At 38.0% G+C, this 20,405-nt stretch overlaps 5 protein-coding genes across 5 annotated transcripts; 3 read left to right on the top strand and 2 right to left on the bottom strand.

The window, feature by feature from the left end:
* Positions 1 to 2,651: 2,651 nt before the first annotated feature.
* J7337_006370 (uncharacterized protein) lies at positions 2,652 to 3,853 on the bottom strand (the record flags this gene model as incomplete). Its single annotated transcript, XM_044824034.1, has 2 exons — positions 2,652 to 3,230; positions 3,287 to 3,853. The coding sequence occupies 2 exons, from the start codon at positions 3,851 to 3,853 to the stop codon at positions 2,652 to 2,654; spliced, it is 1,146 nt and encodes a 381-aa protein (XP_044679691.1).
* Positions 3,854 to 5,025: 1,172 nt separating this feature from the next.
* Positions 5,026 to 5,760, top strand: J7337_006371 (uncharacterized protein; the record flags this gene model as incomplete). Its single annotated transcript, XM_044824035.1, has 1 exon — positions 5,026 to 5,760. One exon carries the CDS (start codon positions 5,026 to 5,028, stop codon positions 5,758 to 5,760), a length of 735 nt encoding a protein of 244 aa, XP_044679692.1.
* A 1,827-nt stretch (positions 5,761 to 7,587) lies between these two features.
* On the top strand, positions 7,588 to 8,699 carry J7337_006372 (uncharacterized protein; the record flags this gene model as incomplete). Its single annotated transcript, XM_044824036.1, has 3 exons — positions 7,588 to 7,740; positions 7,803 to 8,060; positions 8,100 to 8,699. The coding sequence occupies 3 exons, from the start codon at positions 7,588 to 7,590 to the stop codon at positions 8,697 to 8,699; spliced, it is 1,011 nt and encodes a 336-aa protein (XP_044679693.1).
* A 401-nt stretch (positions 8,700 to 9,100) lies between these two features.
* On the bottom strand, positions 9,101 to 10,978 carry J7337_006373 (uncharacterized protein; the record flags this gene model as incomplete). The annotated part of the gene is made up of 4 exons (XM_044824037.1): positions 9,101 to 10,083; positions 10,146 to 10,235; positions 10,272 to 10,351; positions 10,455 to 10,978. 4 exons carry the CDS (start codon positions 10,976 to 10,978, stop codon positions 9,101 to 9,103), a joined length of 1,677 nt encoding a protein of 558 aa, XP_044679694.1.
* Positions 10,979 to 12,550: 1,572 nt separating this feature from the next.
* On the top strand, positions 12,551 to 15,065 carry J7337_006374 (uncharacterized protein; the record flags this gene model as incomplete). The annotated part of the gene is made up of 4 exons (XM_044824038.1): positions 12,551 to 12,839; positions 12,902 to 13,503; positions 13,555 to 14,118; positions 14,733 to 15,065. 4 exons carry the CDS (start codon positions 12,551 to 12,553, stop codon positions 15,063 to 15,065), a joined length of 1,788 nt encoding a protein of 595 aa, XP_044679695.1.
* Between the last annotated feature and the right edge of the window lie 5,340 nt (positions 15,066 to 20,405).

The raw sequence follows: 20,405 nt of genomic DNA on the forward strand, positions 1-20,405 counted from the left end.
TTCCGAGTAAGTGTTGAGGTTATTCTTAATCTTGTAATTGGCGTGAACGTCGCCCCCTGCAAGGCAGCCTTCAACTTCGTAGTTAGGCGGATAGTCGCCAGCCCCCCCTCCATTGCCACAAATATCAGCAGCTAAAACTGGAAATCCCTTGTTGCCACGTTGCACATTGACCTGGTCCCAGGTAGGACCTTTGCTATAACAGCCAAGGGCAGACGTTGCTGGGATCGCTGCGGCTAGGTAGGCAATAACCCAAAACTGATGTTTGGAAAACATATTTAAGAACGAGGGTTTAATGAATTTGAAGGGAAGGTAGAGATAGCGATGATTGTGACAGCTTGTGTAGGAAAAGAGATACTAGTAGCTAGGTCTTCTTGTTCTTCGAGCAGAACTTAATAGAGGACAGTTAGTGACACATATAGAAGAGCCTAGCTTATATATAAGTTATTTCACTTACAAGGTCAATAAAGTCGTATTGGATAGGTAAGGCATGGCTGTGCAATCCGTTTATGATAAGATGATGTCACTGAACGAAATTATGAGCTTACAAAAAGTCAACTGAAAGTCTTTCTAAAACTTCTTATTTTCTGAGACCCTGTTGATTACAAAATTGACAGTTACTTGATCAATTTTGAGTACCTTCTAAACCAATCACACACTCTACATTGCCGTCTGGTTGTCAGAATGGAAGGAGTGTCAGAAAGCACGGACTGTCATAAAGACCCTTGATTGACTTGATACGGCTTGCCGATACTGTAGTCATGCGCCGAAAATATACCTTTGCTCCCCTTCAGCAGGCATACATATGCACTGTATTCCCGAAAGGTTACGTGAGAATCTCTTGCCCCCTAGCTGCCCCAAAACTTCCATAGCTGTCATTGGACAAAGTTCCGAACGGACAAATCATATGAGCCGCAAGGCAGGGATGACGAAAACTGCAATCATATGCCAGGTATACACCCTTGCCCCTGGAGCTAGCATGCAGATCTCAGAAAGCTTACGTGAGGATCTTTTGTCCCCGGGGGCTAGTCCCCTAGCCGCGTCAAAGCGACTATCGCAAGGCGTCTCGGAATAGCTCACAAGTCAACTTTGAGATATCAATATACTAGACAAAATTCATGTTTATAATAACCTAAAAGTCAATAAAGATACCAGAATAGCCTCAGTATGCTACTGTTAGTAATGTTATTACTATAGCAAAATAAGCACACAGTCCCACAGCAACTTCTAGATACTAAAGAGATAACTATATAAGTATATAAGCAATTCCGGTTTGTTCGTTAGGATAAACATTTCCGTCCCACCAATAATGTATCTCTATAAAGGGCACGAAATGGCAATACCCTTGCGACAAGACAAGGGGCAATCCAAATTTAAAGAAGCCGATTAGCCAATATACACGTCATTTATCCTCTATAGAAGGTCAACAGCCAATTAAGCCAGCCACACGAGATAGCTAAACTGTAATAGAGGTAGCCTAGTTACGAAGGAATGATAGCCTTTCCAGAGCTTACTCAGGCAAATTCTTTGTGGTCTTTTGCATGTGAGGTTAAGTAAGAAAGAGACCTGCTTGCAGTCTTGTACCGCCTCAAGAGATACACACCCGACGATCGAAGGAGGGCACGGATGGACAATAGATTCCAACCGAGCTGAAGGATCCATTGCGTAAGAATTTAGTTCTTTATTGCCAAGAATAGAGCTGTATTGGAAATACGAGGTGGCTCATCATACCAAATAATCATCACTCATGGATTTGTTGGAAGCATTGCCTCGGTCTCACCTTTTCCTAGTAAGGGAGTGTCCGCACAACTACAAGCCGTAGACTAGTGTTGTTACATAAGAGCACACTAGAGTAACAAAACCAAGATACATAAAAGCCGGTCGAAGTCCACTTGTTAAACTGCATCAGCATAACCTCGATACCCAGCCTCACACATCACACTAAACTTTTGCAACTGCCAACACCTTCTCATCTTCTCATTATGATTCCCTCTTCAAACAAAGTCGTGCAGTTGTCGCTCGCGGCTTTTACTTCCCTACCTGCAGTACTTGCTTTAGGATGTTATAGCTCGGGCCCAACGTGGTGGCAAATCACAGAATTTGAGGACCATAATGGCTACTACAACACTGCCTGGGAGATATGTAAAGGGCCGGCAGGAGGATCGAACTTCTGGCCAGGGAGTGAAAAATCGGGTTGTTTGCCGGGAACTTACCTTCATCATGTCGACTGGAAGATCAAATACAATGGGAAACAACAGGGAGTGAGGTTTGACATTAACGACTGTATGAACTACGTGCAGATCGAAATGCATGGTTGCGAACATGGCAGCGAACAAAATCATGGCGATTGGTGGCTCTACCTTGACCCCAATGACGGAAAGGACTGGTAAGTTTTTATACCAAGTCTTGAAGAAGACAATTGCCTGACGACTTTCTAGTTAATCTCACAATATCTTATTATCCTACTTTACCGGTCGCTACCTATTTTAGATAGACATGTCAAGCTAGGCAGATTGCAAACTTGAATATCACGATTACATTCCAATTAGCTATAAAATGTAGAAGTCATAGCTGCTTAGTCTCCTTGCCCGGGCATTCTCAACCATGCAGCCCCCGCTGAACTGTCACGACTAGTAAGCTCAGTTTCTCACTACTTATGCAAGATCACGCTGAAGAACATTGATACCGTCATTGTTGCCGATAGCGTTGAGCTTCTTGGTATTTTTCTTGAACACCAGGTCCAAGAACCCCACCATAATCTCATTCGCCGCCTTCTCAACCTTTCTTCCACTAAGTGTCCCAAATACCTCATGCACCATAGCTTCTGACTCGGACGGAATCTTGAACTCGGTCAAAAGCAACGGAACATCTGTGAATGCATAGTGACGCGTGTGCTTCACCACCACCTCCATCTTGGGAGCGTCGATCTTTTTGTAGAATGCATTCCAACCAGGAACCGGATCAGACGTCATGTTTGTTCCAACAAGTATGTAAGGCGTGCGCTTCAGGCCTTGTTCAACTACGGAACCGTACATTGGACCGTCAAAGTTGAGACCTCCAATGACACGACGGTCACGCTGGGCTGTGACGGCGGCAGTTGATCCACCGAAGGAATGCCCGTATACCGCAACTTTGTGAGGGTTAAAGGTACCGGGGAAGTCTCTGAAGACCTGCTCCACGAGCGTATGGTTGCAGAGTTGAGAGATGACAAAGGACTCATCTTTAGTTCGGACCTAATGCTTAAAGTTATTGTTGTCCTCTTGATGTGAAGTACGATGGGGGGACTTACCTCGAGCTGTCGATACGTCGAGTTCATGTTATCCGGAAACTCAGCAGCAGTTGCAGCCGTCCCATCAGGGAACTCAACCACGAAGGCTTCATAAGTATGGTCCACGGTGAGAATGATATACCCAAGACTTGCAAGTGACCTTGCCATGGCCCCGTACACAAGCCTTGAACCTTGATAACCTGGTGAGAAAAGCGCGACGGGATATTCCTTCTTCGGCTTGTGGAACCTCTTTGGCTTGACACTTAAGATATTGCAGACCTTCATCTCAAAGTCCTCGACTATGTTGTCGGGCAGGCCAAGAGTTTCAGCCACCTTGCCATAGGCCTTTGCTGTAAGGGTAGGCACATACGGAACAGTCTCATCTTTACAGCCGTATTGGGTGTCGATAGGGAGGTAGGCCGAGACTATGAGACGGCGCTTGGCATTGGTTTTGGGGGCAAAGGTGTCGATACGGTTTGTATCGACTAGCTCAAAGTTTTTGACGGCGACATCATAGGGGCCTGGCGGAGAAGGTACAAGCAGGGCCCTTGAGGTCTTGAGAAAGGTGAGAATAGCCAGAAAACGCATGTTGTGTGCTTGATGGATTGAAGATATTGCTGGGTAGTAGGATCGGACAGAAAGACAATTGCGGTCGCACCAATGTCATTTATGTTGCACCAATTGAGAATTTGGATATCATGTTGCTGATGGAATTTAAGACTGGAACCAATCTTCGAGGGATTGATGATTCAAGGAAAAGACGAGCGGCCCATGTCATGATACTCAGCCACTATGAAACCCCTAGCTAAGTCACATTGGAATCTTTTCATTTATCAAAAGCTATTGAGTAGTTTTAAGATGACGAAATATTCGAGACTGAGCAATTTAAAAACGGCACATTTTGCAGATCCAGCTCGGTCTTTGAGTTTAGGGTAACATGGCCTGATCCTTATCGATAGCAAAGCAGGGTTAAAGACCGAGCTTTGGCGACCGACCAATGACAATTCCTCCATTGGAGTAAGCTTACTTCCCTTTCAGCACGTACAGTCCGCAGGGGTATCAAATGTGCATTTCCGCGATTTTTTAGGTATTTCTTGCCACAACGGAATTAATAACACTAATAAGATATTATATATTCAGTATATCTATGGAGATAATACTGGACTGATCTACAAGCAGATCAGTCAAGATTGGCTATAAAAATCCTTAGTTAGAAGTACCGATTTTACATTTGATCCCCCTGGGGACTGTACCTACCAGTCAGCTTGGTCTGAGCCTCTCAGCGCCACGTTTGCAGGAGATGAACAATGACATCACAAGCCGATGAGCCGTCGTGAATTTTGATCAGGAAATTGCTCGTATTCTGTCACGGCTTCGTAGCGCATAAGCACGGCGGAATTCGTTGCGCCCTGTGGACACCGCCCTCTGGCTCCTGAGTGGTCTGTTATTGCTTGGCAGCAATAAAACCATGTCAAACCCAAGCGATCCAGTCAATTTAAACACCTCAATGCCTGAAGCAGCTACGACAGTGACTTTGCCCGATCACGGGGCGTAACAGAACTTACTCTCGCAAAAGAACAACAGTCCACCAGTCGCCATGTCTGCCAAGAGCGCCTCACCGTCATGAGCCTTGGCCAGTTTTCAGCTTCGGAATTTATCGTGAATTCACCCAAGATAGCCAGAAGGAGAGTATAAGACTGCATGTTACATCGTGAATCTGTAATCAACAGTCCAAAATCACCTTCCTACTCTCAATCAACATGCCTCTCCCCAATGAGCCTGTCAAAGTCACCGGTGGCTGCTCCTGCGGCGCCGTCCGCTATCGTATCAACGTCCCTGCACTGGAAGACCGTCCATTGAACCCTTTCGCGCCTGCAGCCTTGGGTATCAAACTCCCTGTCGCCATGACGTGCCACTGCAATGACTGCCGTAGATCGAGCGGCTCGTTCCTTGCAGTTGGCGTACTTGACATCCCAGCGCCGATGCTCACCGTCTCCGCTATGTCACCCTCATCTGAATCAAATATCGTTTCTGGTCGTATTCTAGATGTCCTTGCAGATGGCTATGACGCTGCGGAAGCAGATGCGGACCGTCCTCCATACATCTCAGCCATGGATGTCCTCCGCGCAACAGGCGAGACCAAAACCTGGTTGCGCTTCTTCCACTCCGTCAAATGTAGTTCTGATGTATCCCGCAGCTTCTGTGGTCGTTGCGGAACGCAGCTATGCTTCCATTTTAAACTGGAGCCAGAATACTGCGCTGATGGGAAATTACCTGATGGTTGGCGGGATACTTTTCATTTGGAACTTGGAACTCTGGATCGCGAATTTCTCGAGAAGGATTGGTTCAACCCTGGTAGTGAAGGGATGTTCAAGTATGGAACACCTCTGAGTCGAAGTGTTTCCGCGACGGCGAAGGGATTGAAGGAACTGCCTAAGATGCAGGAGTTTGATGGCCAGGTTACTGAGGAGGAGTTGGCAACTTTAAGGTCTTAGTAGGGTGGTGAAATGGTTCCATTTATCTTGCCTGTAAGATTTACCTTTCCATAAGGCCATACTTATTCCAATCACAGTGACACAAGAGCTGATAGATTGAGATATATATAAACTATATATATCTTGAGGCTTTTACTTCAGCTCTGTACTTAAGATTAAAAGATAGTATTTAAATTACATTAAAACTCTTCATTATAGCTAGTCAGATAGTAAAGAGTAAATTATTCATATTGAGAGGCGCTTAATAACATAAGACACTTTCTTTACAAGTGCAGCTCTTTATCAGGCTCACGCTGCTACACTAAATCGATGAAGGGTATTAACATCAACCATGCATGAGATCCTCAAGGCATATGCATGACATCCTTCATAGGCTGATAAACAGCAGTCTCGCAGCCTGCAACTTGTCGAGACTTGACCTCCTTTTCCTGCTGGATCAGCGCACAGCAAAGACACCAGAACGAAGCACAGCTGTCTCCCATGCCGCTACCCTCGATACCATATGCCTCGCGGATCTCCCCACGCTTCATCACATTAAAGCTGTTAAAAATTAGGTTCCTGCCGCAAATACAAAGCAGAAGAATAGAGGTAAACTAATATCCAGCCGCAGCCAGTGAGGGACTGTATGCCGCAGAACAATGCACAGTCCGAATTGACAATTTCGGGTTCAGCAGAAGAATTCTGCAAGCGATGAGATGTTCGTCCAAAGACTTTATCGCGATTGGTCAGCTGACGTTTGCCGGGTAGAAGCAGGGAAACATACGGATGCATGGAAGGAAAGTGCTCAATAAACAAGAATCACAAGGCGAACAATCGAGCAGGCTATTCTGCCATTCCCGAGACATAGTGATTGAAGGAAATGACTGACTAGAATACAAAGAACTAATCAAGAGTGAATAGGTGAACAAAAGGACAAAGGAGTGACGAAACGAGATGTGCGAGAAGTTTATAGTGAGATCGGGTGAAAGAACGCAAGTCTGTAGACCGTCTACTTATGTAATAAAATCATAGACGATATTGCCCATGACGATCGAAGAAGTGTTCAAACATACATACCATGGCTTGCTTGGCCGTCGTATTGAATACGGTCCGACCACCCCTGCCGGACCGAGACCAGTGACACATTCAGACCCAATAACACTGATGCCCTCGAGTGGGGAGATTTACATACCTAACCTAATGCAGAAGTGCTCTGGATTTGTCGTATTCAATACGATACCCTAACACTGATTGGCAGAACAATGCCATCAAAAAACGATTTCAATCTTAGAAAACATCATCTTGTCAATGCAATTTTCCTCTCTTCGATGGCACGACGATAGATCGAGTTTTCAGGATGCCCACCCTCAATACCAGTCCCATTCTTTGTGGAGTATATCATCGTCATCGCAAAGCATTACGACAAGCTGAGAAGCCTCGTCTTGTATGAGCAATGCTATTTAAGTCCAAATCTCGCCGTCACGTCTAATATTCTTTACACTGAGTATCCCCATACCATCATGGCTTCCTCCAATATCGCGAGCCGCTGCGTGGCCTCAACCTTCGCAACTCCAACTCTCCTCGGGGCCGAGTTCCTCTCCATCGACATGAATTTTGTCCCCAATTATAACTTCGACGTCCCTCGCGGCTGGACCTACTTATAGCCAGCTTTGGATGTCCAGAACGTCAACCTTCTGCAATGTCACCGTCACCTATACGCACCCTGGCCAGAACGACACCCTTCACGCCGAAGCTTGGCTACCCAGCGAGGATAATTACAATAGAAGACTGCAGTCACTTTGAAGTTCTGGCTGGACCCCAGGTCGCTATATACTGACTTATGCCGGCATGACCAACGCCGTGGCAAATAGCTATGCTTCTGTTACGAAGGATACTGGTATCTCAGGGGCTGCTAGCCCAACTGAATGGCTGTTGACAACTCCTGGGAATATCAACACGAACGCGCTGCAGAACTTTGGTCAAGTTTCACTGGATGACGAGGTAAACAATACCAAGCTTGACCTTGTTCCGTACAATAGTACTAACTGAGAGTTCCCCCAAAGGCTAGTATTGCGAAGCAGCTGATCAAAAGCTTCCAAGGCAAAGCTCCCTTGTATTCCTACTGGAATGCTTGCTCCCAAGGTGGCCGTCAAGGCCTCAAACTTGCTCAACAGTATCCTTCGGCGTACGATAGGATCATCGCAGCTGCTCCAGCAATCAACTGGGCCGAGTTCTATATCAATTCCATCTGGCCAGTATTCTACATGGAGCCTACTCAACAGTTACCCCACGACTGTGAGCCTACTGCTATTACTCAGCTTGTGGGATGAGTTAGACGGGGTTAAGGATGGCATCATCAGCGACGCCGACGCTTGTCGCAAATTAACCCTTTCAGACATGTTGGCAAGTCTTTTAACTGCACCAGCACCAAGTCGGAGCTCAAGATCAGCCACGCAGCTGCTTCCGTCGCCAATGCCTCGTGGACCGGTCCCCGTTTCTCTAACTGCAAGTCAATGTACCCTGGCTACGATATCAGCAGCGATCTCCCCACGCTTGCCCCGACAAACTGTACCGGCGCGGTTTGCAAGAGTGGAGGCGAAGGCTCTGTCGAGTTTTCTTGGAAGACCTTTGTGAAGAAAGACATGACAGCGACACTGAAGAACGCCACTGGTCGCGAATTCGGTACTATCTACCATCACGTCAAGCAGATCTTTACTTCCAACCTCGAGACTAACGAGGTTGAGTTACGAGGCTTTAGAGATGCCGGAGGAAAGATGATTACTTATCATGGCCTGGTAATATATCTTGCATTCAAGGTCCGATTTCAAGCTAAGATTTCCCAGGCCGACCCGAACATCTCCCCTGGTGGCACGCTTCGGTATTACAACAAAGTATCGGACTTTGTAGGCAACATTACTCCTTTCTATAAGTACTACCAGGTACCTGCTCTCGGACACTAGGTTCTCTCTGCTGGAATAAGCTCACAGCCACAAATCTCAACTGCAAATAACACTTCTAGCCCACAACTTAGACATCAATACCGTGATGACTGACCAATGGCTACAGCAAAATGCTGAGAGTTTAAAGCCTTGTAGATCTTTCGAACTACATATTCTGTATATCCTCTTTGGATATGGAGATTCTTTGTTGGGAGGAATAGACCAACAAGTCAACACTAACAGGTGCAGATACCAGAGGACATTATTGGACAGATCTCAGGCTTCTGCAAGAGACAGTATATATTGAAGGTAGAGATCTGCTGTTGATTTTAATAATGATATAGATGTTAGAAACATGATATTTGCCTACCACCCAAGATTTACCTGGCAGTACCTGCAAGAGTTCTAATATGCATGAACCACTACAGTATTGTAGCACCCTCTGAAGTCCCTCTTAAGCGCGCCTTCAGGTCGGAGGAATCAACAACTTCCTTCAACTGGCCCAAGTAGTACGTCATATCACTCCCATCAACCTCCTCAATTGCGAATCCGTTTCCAAGGAACGCAAAAGTGTTATCCTGGTCATAGACGATGTCATAGTCCTCGTATCTCGGCGTTTTCAATAACCGTAGGAACGAGACACGGCTGCCCGGGTAAATGGTCGGGGTACCCTCGGGCTGTCCATTCTTGAACCAGCTCGAGCATGGATCAGTCCAGGCGGTTCGCTTAAGAAACTCGGACGCATGATTCAGAAAATCCTGTGCAACCTTTCGCTTGGGCCTCAGCGACTGGATCCCCTCAATCTGCATCTTGGAGATAGTGGCGATGATGTAGTCCGTGTACCTCCCGATGATGGGGAAGAAGCTTCCGTGGCCGAGGGGACCGTATGGTCCGCAGAAGGTGAAGTAGTTGGGAACGTCAGGCACAGCGACACTCAGATACGTCGATAAGCCCTCCTTGGTCCACGTCTCGCGTAGATCGGAACTGTTGACTACAAGAGGGAAGCGAGGGATCCAGGAGGTGTCGAAGCCAGTGGCACAGATGATGGCGTCAACAGCGTGCTCAGTACCAGTGTGATCAACGAAGCCTGTTGGTGTAACAGCTTTGATCGTTTCAGTGAAGCAAGTTGTTTTATCCCCGACAAGAGCTTCGAGGTACCCGTTTCCGGGAGTTGGGCGACGACACCCGACAGCAAAGTTCTTGGGGATGATTTTGTCAGCAAGATCGGGATTCTTTGACATCCTCCTCTTCATTTCACCTTCGGAATATGACCTGGCGTTCTCAGCTTCATCCGTACCCTTGATGATGAGGCTGAAACGTTGGTTAAGTTCCTTCTCGATCATCTTGCGGTATGCCAGGTACGCTTCAGGGTTGTTCCTGAGATATTCCTTTTGTTCGTCGCTATCTAAGCCACGTGTCAGTAATCTATGCACAGTGTATGCTGTGTAGATTTGGATCCGGCCTTACAGGGAAAGTTACGGCCATCTTCGGCAGCAAAGTCCTGGGCAAACCCGGCCGTGATCCACGTAGGACTTCTGACCCAAGTGTAGAGATGATCTATCCTGTCATACAAAGATGCAACGATCTATACACCGCTGCTTCCAGCGCCAATGACAGCAATCCTTTTACCAGTGAAATCGTAGGACTGGTCCCAGTTGGCGGAGTGCATCAACCTGCCTCGAAGTCATGAAGGCCAGGCACAGTCGGCCATTTCCAGTTACTGCAGTCGTATTAGCAAGGGAAGTTACCGAGAGTAGTAAAAGCAGGTGTACATACTTTAGAACACCACCGCCGTTCAGAAAGACGTTGCAATGGTCAACAAAGATGTCTCCAGTGACATTGTTTGTGACAGTGATAGTCCACTGGCCCGCCTCATCTTTCCACTCGGCGGAGATGACGGTGTGCATGAGCTTAACGTATTTCTGGATGAAGTTGTTCTCTTGCTCAATGGTCTTCAAATATTGCCAGATCTCGGGGGACTCAGAGTAGTACTTGGACCATATGGTAGGCTTCCAAGAGTACTGGTAGTTGACGCTGGGGATATCGCAAGCGCAGCCAGCATAACGGTTCTCTAGCCAGGTACCGCCGACATCGTTTTTCTTCTCGTAACATTGGACCTCAATATTGGAAAGCTTGGTCTCGCTCATTTTGAAGAAGTTGAGACCCGAAACACCAGCGCCAATTATGATGACGCGCATCTTCTTTCTGGTGCCGAAAGGCTGCTCGTTGATCTGATAGGCGCGTTGAGCAACCTTGGTGCCACTGGTCCCGTTGGCAGGGGTGATTGCTGATGGAGCCATGTTGGCGGATAATACTAATCAGTCGTTATTATATGAAGCCTTCTATTATATTAAAACCGAAATGTATTTTCTAACCTTATAACTAACTTATAAACTTAATACCGCTACTACCTTCTAATTACCCTAAACCTTCTCTAGTCTAACCTTTATCTTAGCCTTAATAGTATTAATATATATATTATTATAGAACTTTCTTTAAGTTAAGCTTTTTTTATATATTAGTATTTCTTAATAATTCTAATAGCTTTATACTATACCTAAAAGTTTTTTTTAATAAATTGCCTTTTATATCTTAATTAAGGACTTAATTTACTTTTAATTTCTTTTTTTAATTAACTTTATAGTCTTTTTATATCTAGCTTTATTATTAAAAAAGGCTTTTAATACCTCTTTCTTTTACTTAATAGCTTTTTTAATTTTTTAAAAAAGTCTTTAAATAATATAAATAAAAGTATATATATTAAAAATAGCTAATTACTAAATAAAGTTATTTAAAAGCTTTTTTTATTTTTTAAACTTAATAGCTTTAAAAATTTTATCTTTTTTATTTTTAATAGCTTTAAAGCTATTCTTTTTTTTAAGAATTTATTAATAATCTTTAATATTATTAAAGTTAAAGGGAATTTTATTAATATATTATTACTAAAATTTATTTAAATATATTATATAAATAAGCTTTTATTTAAATACTACTATATTACTTTATTATTATCTTATATTTAGTTATTTTAAGAGATATATTAAAGCTTTTTATAGCTTATAATAATAAAAAAATAAGTTATTTTTTAGGTTTTAATAATATTAGTATTTTATTATAACTATTAGTTAATTATTATAGTATTAATATCTAAGTTATAGGCTTAAAGTATTATTTATAGTTAAGATTTATAGCTATAAGCTTATTTTAGTAGAGAGAACTTAGTATAAAGCCTTCTCCTATAAACTATATATAAAAACTGATGTCAGTGCTATTCTGAGAATTGGTCCAGTACTTTTAGGGACTTACGATAGATTCAAACTCCAAGAGGATGCAAATCTTTGAAGACCCGAATTCGGGCCTCATACGATCCTCACGCCATCTGGCGCCGTTTTCATTGACGATTCTTACCTGTGATCCGTTGGTTTTCTTCTCGAGATGTGACTCCTGTAGAATGCTATAGGCTGGATCAAGCCCAATTGAGTAAGATTTCGGCCCCAACCGGATGGATGGCTTGGAGTTGCTCGCACAGCTCGCCGAGTGCTGTAGCTCCACCGGAAGTTGAGTTGGCCTCATCCGTCGGAAGCAGTCAGATCGTCCTCGGGACGGCTTAGGCAGCCAGGCTTCGCCATACCACTGTAACCATGTCTTTTCTTAGACAACATCCATATCAGTAACTTTCCTGAGAGATTCGAGGGGTTCGGATCTTGTCGGGTGCAAGTCACAAAGATAATCATCTTCCCAGTGTCAGACACGGAACGGGTCAAGGTAGCATTTGAGTACAACCAATATATAACAAGATATCTATTGAGCAAGTTCCCATACAACTAAATCTTGTACGACCCTGTTGACCCAAAAGCTACTGCATAACAACCATGACTCCAGCACCGCCTCTCAACCTCAATGACCCCTCGCTCTTCGTAACTGAAGGCCTCGTTGCAGGCAAATGGCGCCCAGGAGCTGAGGGCAAGACATTTTCCGTGACAGAACCCTCATCAGGCCAAGAGCTGGCCCGCTGTGCCGATCTTGGCTTGCCTGACTTTATCGAGGCTATCGACGCCGCGCACAAAGGATACAAGGAGTTCTCTGCCTCTACCACGGCAAAGGAGCGGGGAGTTCTACTCCGAAAATGGAACGACCTCATTCTTTCCAATGTCGATGATCGTGCGTTCAACCCCTTCACCTAAAATGAACAGAGACAGCGACTGACGCGACTGACTCACAAGTGGCCCTCATTCTGTCGTCGGAGAATGGAAAGATCTTGTCCGAAGCCAAAGGAGAGGTCCTCTATGCCGCCTCTTTTGTTGCATGGTTTGCGGAAGAAGCTACCCGCTCATATGGGGATACAATTCCTTCATCTTTCCACAACTCTGTGGTTATGACCTTCAAGGAGCCCGTCGGTGTCTGCAGTCTGATTACGCCATGGAACTTCCCTGCCGCCATGATTACCCGTAAAGCCGCTCCTGCGCTTGCCGCCGGTTGTTCCGTTGTCATCAAACCACCAAGCGAAACACCGTTCACTGCACTTACCCTAGCAAAGCTGGCTCTAGACACAGGGCTCCCGAGCCCATGTATCCATGTTATACCAACAAAGGACCGCAGTGCTGCCACTAAACTAGCTACAAACCCCAAGGTTTCTAAGCTTAGCTTTACCGGCTCCACAAATGTCAGCAAGATGCTCATCAAACTTGCTGCAGGAACGATAAAGAAGGTCAGTATGGAGTTAGGCGGCAACACGCCACTCGTGGTGTTTGACAGCGCCAACCTTGACCTCGCCGTTAAGGGTGCCATGATCTCTAAGTTCCGAGCCACAGGACAGACATGCGTAGTAAGTAATCTGCCAAAGATCACCCAACATGTCAGTTTTAACCCAATCTAGTATGCGAACCGGATCTTTATTCAGTCAGGCTTAGTCGACGAGTTTTCCAAGAGACTCATCGACAAGGTCAAGAAGTTAAAGCTAGGCAAGGGTACCGCTAAGGGGACTACTCAGGGACCGTTGGTAAATGCTGCAGCAGTCTCCAAAGTCGATAAGCATGTCCACGATGCCCTTGGAAAAGGTGCCAAACTTCTTACTGGTGGAAAATACCCCATCGATGCGAAGGGCTTCTTCTATGAGCCTACAGTGCTCGTAGGAGCAACGAACGAGATGATGGTGGCCAGGGATGAGACCTTTGGCCCCTTGGCTGCTATCTTCCCCTTCGATACAGAAGAGCAAGTCATTGACCTTGCTAATGATACTGAGTTTGGACTTGCTGGATATTTCTTTAGTAAGGATATTGGGCAGATTATGCGTGTTGCACAGGCGCTGGAGTGTGGCATGATCGGAGTTAATACGGGCTTGATCAGTGCAGCCGAGTCACCCTTTGGAGGTATCAAGGAAAGCGGTGTTGGTCGAGAGGGCAGCAAGTATGGTTTGGCCGAGTTCCAGAACATCAAGACTGTAACAATTAGTAATCTTAATAAGTAGAAGTACATGACTAATACTATCTATGATGATCAAATGTCGCTGTCATACATTATTTAGTTTCCTTATGATCTATTAAAGTGCAATTTTATGGCTAACAGATGTGCCAGTTTTAGAAACCTATTGCTTTCCTCTTTAAAAGCCACCGGATTTTCAAATCTGAATTGTATACAAATGGAATTTATAATAGAGCTTCAAAATAAAGTCGATCTCTGCTGATTAAAATTTTGTTAGTCTAAAGCCTTGTCGACATTTGTGGAATAACGTTATCGGATGAAATCGCTGCTGCTGCGAACAAATACTTATCCGATCCGGCGGAACGGCTGAATATGTGCAGCCAGCCCCGTCAACCTCAGCGCCCCTTGTCTCAAGTAGGAATAGAGAAAGGAAAAAGGCGGCTAGAGTGGGTACAGTACACACGAGTTGGTGTACCTCATTACTCAATCGGACCTACACAGTAACGTTATCATGCTAGGTATTTACAGTGCTCCCATGTATATTAAACGTGGCAGTCGGCTTCAAATGATTTAGTTCATGTTGATTTGTAATAATGCCTCTCTTGGATAATCACATCATCTCATTTCATCAAGGTGGCATTGCACTCAGAGGGGCTTTATGTTGGACTCCCTTCCTTCGAGCAGAAAGGTTTGACGGCACTTGTTACCGGTGTGAATGGTAGCAGCGGACAGAACATGCTCCGCGTGCTAGCCAAGAATCCAGATCGTTGGTCCAAGATCTACGCTCTTTCAAGACGCCCTCCCCAAGGCCTCTTTGATGCCCCTCACATTCAATCAGTAGCCCTTGACTTTCTCTCAGGCACTGACAATATAAGGGCGACCTTGCAGGCCAACAACATTACCAAGGTTGACTATGTCTTCTTCTTTACCTACAAAGAGTCTTCTGGCCCCGAAGGAAAGCTTTAGGCTGGCCAGGAGCAAATGGTCCGTGAAAACGGGCAGATTACCGGTTTTATGTGGCTGAGGTCTAGATCGCCAAGGCCGCGCAATTGTGAGATCCATCAAGATCTGGTTTTGGAGACAAGAGCAAATGTCAGGTTCAAGAAAAGTCAATATAACGGTTATGGCCGACATTTAGGGCGGACCGGACCTGCATCTGTGTGTATTCCGACCTATTGTGTTAAAACCGAAGTGTATTTTCTAACTTTATAACTAACTTATAAACTTAATACTACTATTACCTTTTAATTACCTTAAACCTTCTTCTAACCTTTATCCTTAATAGTACTAATATATATATTATTATAAAACTTTCTTTAGTTAAGTTAAGCTTTTTTTATATATTAGTATTTTTTAATAATTTTAATAGCTTTATATTATACCTAGAAGTTCTTTTTAATAAATTACCTTTTATATTTTAATTAAGGATTTAATTTACTTTTAGTTTCTTTTTTTAATTAACTTTATAGTCTTTTTATATCTAGCTTTATTATTAAAAAGGGCTTTTAATACTTCTTTTTTTTACTTAATAGCTTTTTTAATTTCTTAAAGAAGTTTTTAAATAGTATAAGTAAAAGTATATATATTAAAAATAGCTAATTATTAAATAAAGTTATTTAAAAGCCTTTTTTATTTTTTAAATTTAATAGCTTTAAAAATTTTATTTTTTTTATTTTTAATAGCTTTAAAACTATTCTTTTTTTTAAAAGTCTATTAATAATCTTTAATATTATTAAAGTTAAAGGAAATTTTATTAATATATTATTACTAGAATTTATTTAAATATATTATATAAATAAGCTTTTATTTAAGTATTATTATATTACTTTATTATTATTTTATATTTAATTATTTTAAAAAATATATTAAAAATACCTTTTTATAGCTTATAATAATAAGAAAATAAGTTATTTTTTAAGTTTTAATAATATTAGTATTTTACTATAGCTATTAGTTAGTTATTATAGTATTAATATCTAAGTTATAAGCTTAATATTACGACCTAATGCAGAAAGGGCGCTTATATTATATAGCCTTTACTAATTTTCGCTAATTAATACTTAACTTATAATATACTAGAGAACTACTATTATAAGCTATATATTAGACTTATAATCTAACTTATAACTTACTATAAGCTTAATTTACTTAAGTATAAGCTACTTAGGTATATATATATATTTATTTAATAATAAATAGAACTTAGCTTACTAGCTATTAATAAAACTTCTTTACTTTAATAAGCTTAATATATACTATTAACTATTAAGAGATATAACTTAACTAATATATTTAGTATAATGCCTTATATAATCTGTAATATAAACTTAATATAGACTAGTTTCCCTATTTAAAACCTTAAACTATTATATATTAATAGCTCTTATTTAAACTATACTGTATTTATATTAAGTAATATTATACTATTAAGATATTTAATAATACTATCTTAGCATTACCTTATACTAGAGCACTACTTAGTAATACTAAAATAGTAGCTAAAGTTTAATAGCTTTATAATATAATTTAAACCTTATAAGCTTAGATAAATAATTAGTAAAATACTACTATAGCTAATAATAGTAATAGAAAATAGTAAAGAAAAGACCTTAATAAAGCTATAAAACTACTTAAACTAGAACCTTTTAAAGGATAAATATTAGATATAAATATATTTTTTACTTAAATAAAAAGATATTTCTATATATTTCCTAATAAACTAGATATTACTATTAAGAAAGTCTTATTTATAGTACCCTTAATTTAAGGAAGTGCTAAAGAATAGTTTAAACCTATTTTAAGGGACTATCTTAATAATAATAAGTACTTATAAGATTAAGAGACTTAGAATATCTTTTTAAATTAAGAAAACTTTAAATAAGTACTTAAAGATAATTTTAAAGTAGTAAATAAGGAATAATAAGCTATAGCTAAGTTACTTATATTTAAGTAATAGAAGTTATATACTATATACTTAGTTAAGTTCTAATAATTAGTAGCTAAAATTTAATAAGATAATAATACCTTTATAGAAATTTACTACTAAAGCCTAAAAAAAGAAGTTAAAGATAAATTATATCTTATAAATAGACCTAATAACTTAATAACTTATATTACTATAATAATTAAGATTAATAAATAATAATATAAATATAAATAAAAGAAAGTAAACTATAAGTATAAGAATAACTTTAATTTATATTACTTTAATTAATAATATAATAATAATAACTAAAGTAACTTTTATAATTAAAAATAATAATAAGGTAATTACTATAATAATACCTTATATAAAATATACTTAAGACCTATATTACTAAGAGTAATATAGCCTACTAATAGCTAATAATAATAAGATATATCTAAATATAAGTGCTATAACTATAACTAGTTTAGGTATATAGTATAATAGTATCTAGAATTATAAAAACTATAGGATCTTAATTAAGGTAAATAGACTTTAGGACTAACCTAGTAATATAAGCCTTAAATAGTATAATAAACCTAGATACTAGGGATAATATAAGGTATATATAATATAATAGTAATAACTGCCTTATATAAAGATAATATACTAAAGGGAGGATAGAACTTAAATAAAAGAAGCTTTATTAAAGAACTAAGAGATAAATTTCCTATAAAATAAAATATAAAAGAAAGAAATACTTTATAAATCCTAATACTATATAAAACTAAGTTAAATACTTATTAAAGAGAGGTATATAAAGACTTAATATATAAGAATAAAGAAAGGAGAAAGTAATAAAAATTAGCTTAATAAAAGTAAAAAAAGAAACTTAAAGAAATATAAACTTTAGGAATAATAAAATAAGGAAGTTTAGTTACTTTTAGTTAAGGTAAGTAGAAATAAGCTTTATAAATTATTAATAATATTCTAGTTAGGATTACGCTTTAAGATATAAAAAAAGCCTAAAGAATAGAATATAAAGCTAAAGACTAACTTTACTTATAATATTATAAAAATAATAGAAGTATAAGATATAAAGGAGGTATAGCTAAATAAGTAATATAATACCTTTACTATAGAGATAAAAAGATAAAATAGAAATAGACTTAAGAGTATAAACTGCTTTATAAAGTAAATAGAATAAGAAAGATATACTTAAGCTATAAGGATTTTTATATATAAGGAGCTAAAAAATATAAAGATATTAATATAATTAGTATAATACTAGTTAAAGCCTATTATACTAATAATACTATAAACTTATAATATAAAGAGGAAGAATTTAACTTTTAAGATAATATATAAATACTCCTTATATATAAATAATACTAAAGTATTTTATAGATTTCTTATAAAAACTATTAGTATAATATATATAAGTAAGATAAGCTTAATAATAACTGTTTTCTAGTTATAATACCTAGAACTTTTAATAATAAGCTATATCTTAAGAAAGAAATAGAAAGATACTTACCCTTTATATAGTATAATAATCTTAAAGTATTAAAACTATAATTTAATATAGCTTATTACTAAAAGATCTAAAAAAATAAGGATTTACTTAATAGAATTAGATAATTATAATAACTAATTAATAAAGTAAATAAAGAATTTAAAGAATTAACTTAAAGAAAATATATATACTTTAAGAAAGAACTATTAGTTAATAGTATTAGCTTAGAAGGTATAAAGGAGCTATAAAGATAATAGGAAGTAGATAGCCTATACTTAAATAATTATAATATACTATCTAGATAAGTAACTTTAAATAATAATATTAATAATAAACTAGAGAAGTAATATTAATAGTAATTATTTAATAAGGAATTTAATAATAACTATATTAATAGTAAAGGATATTATAATAGTAATTATAAAAAGAATTACTATAATACTTTAAAAAAAGATAAATACTATTTATAATAGAATAATAAATATATAAAAAGTATAGTTTATAATAAGATATAAATACTTTAAGAGTAATATAAATAATAAGTATATTAAATTACCTAGTATTACCTATTTAGATTAAAAGGAGATAGCTAAAAGCTTAAATTAATAGTAAAATATAATAAAACTTTATTAACTTAAAGATAGTTATAAAGCTTAAATTACTATAAAAAAAGAAATTATTACTTTACTTATTAGTAAATATAGAAAGATAGCTTTTTAACTATAATAATAGTATTATAAATTAAGAGATTAATTACCTTAAAGTCCTTATTAGAGGAAAGAAATAAAAAATAGATTTTAATATAGTATTTCTAGGATAGGATATAAGTATTTTCTTAGGTATAATATAATTTAAATAAAAAAACCTAATTATTAACTAAAAGAAAGGCTAGATTATTTTTTCTAGTAACCCTAATAGTAATAGAAAAATAATTATAAGAAATAATAAGAGATCTTAAACCTTAACTACTAAAAAAAGTAAAGGTAAGTATAAAATAAAGAAGCTATTACTTTTAAAAAGAATATAATATAAGTATAAGAAAGGTATATAAAGTAAGAAATAGATTTTAGGTATTTTTTAATAATAAAATCTAAAAAAAGAATAAATAATAATAATAAGCTAGGATAGATTAGTAAATATACTAATAGAATATTAAGTATATAATAAACTATTTATAAAAGAATTAAAGATAGGAGTCCCTAAATATAGTTAATAAGACTATAAAATTAATCTTATAAATAAAAACTTACTATTTTAGAAGCTTTACTTATTAAATTAAAAAGAGCTATAAGTTTAAAAGGAATATATTAATAAGATATTTAAAAAAGGCTATATTAAGGAATCTAGCTTATTATTAGTATTATTAATATTCTTTATATTAAAGAAAAATAGAAAGGAAAGACTAGTTATTAACTACTAACTAGTTAATATATATACTATTAAAAATTAAACCTTACTTTTACTTATTATAAAACTTAAGGATTAATTATAAAATAAAAAGATCTTTATTACTTTAGACTTTAAAGGTATATATAATCTTATTTATATTAAGAAAAGAGATAAATAGAAGATAGTATTTAGAACTAGATTTAGACTATTTAAATATATAATAATACCTTTCAGTCTTACTAATATACCTATAATGTTTTAGTAAATAATTAATAGTATACTTTAATAGTACTTAGATATTTTTATAGTTTATTACTTAAATAATATCTTAATCTTCTTAAATAATAAAGAAAAATATAAAAAATATATTTATAAGGTTTTAAAAATATTATAAGATATTAAGTTATTAGTTAAATTAAAGAAAAGTTACTTTTATATTATAAAGGTAGACTTTTTAAAATATACTATTATACTTAAAGAAATTAAAATAGAAAAA

Source organism: Fusarium musae, chromosome 5 (genome assembly GCF_019915245.1).
Source record: "Fusarium musae strain F31 chromosome 5, whole genome shotgun sequence".
NCBI lineage: Eukaryota > Fungi > Ascomycota > Sordariomycetes > Hypocreales > Nectriaceae > Fusarium > Fusarium musae.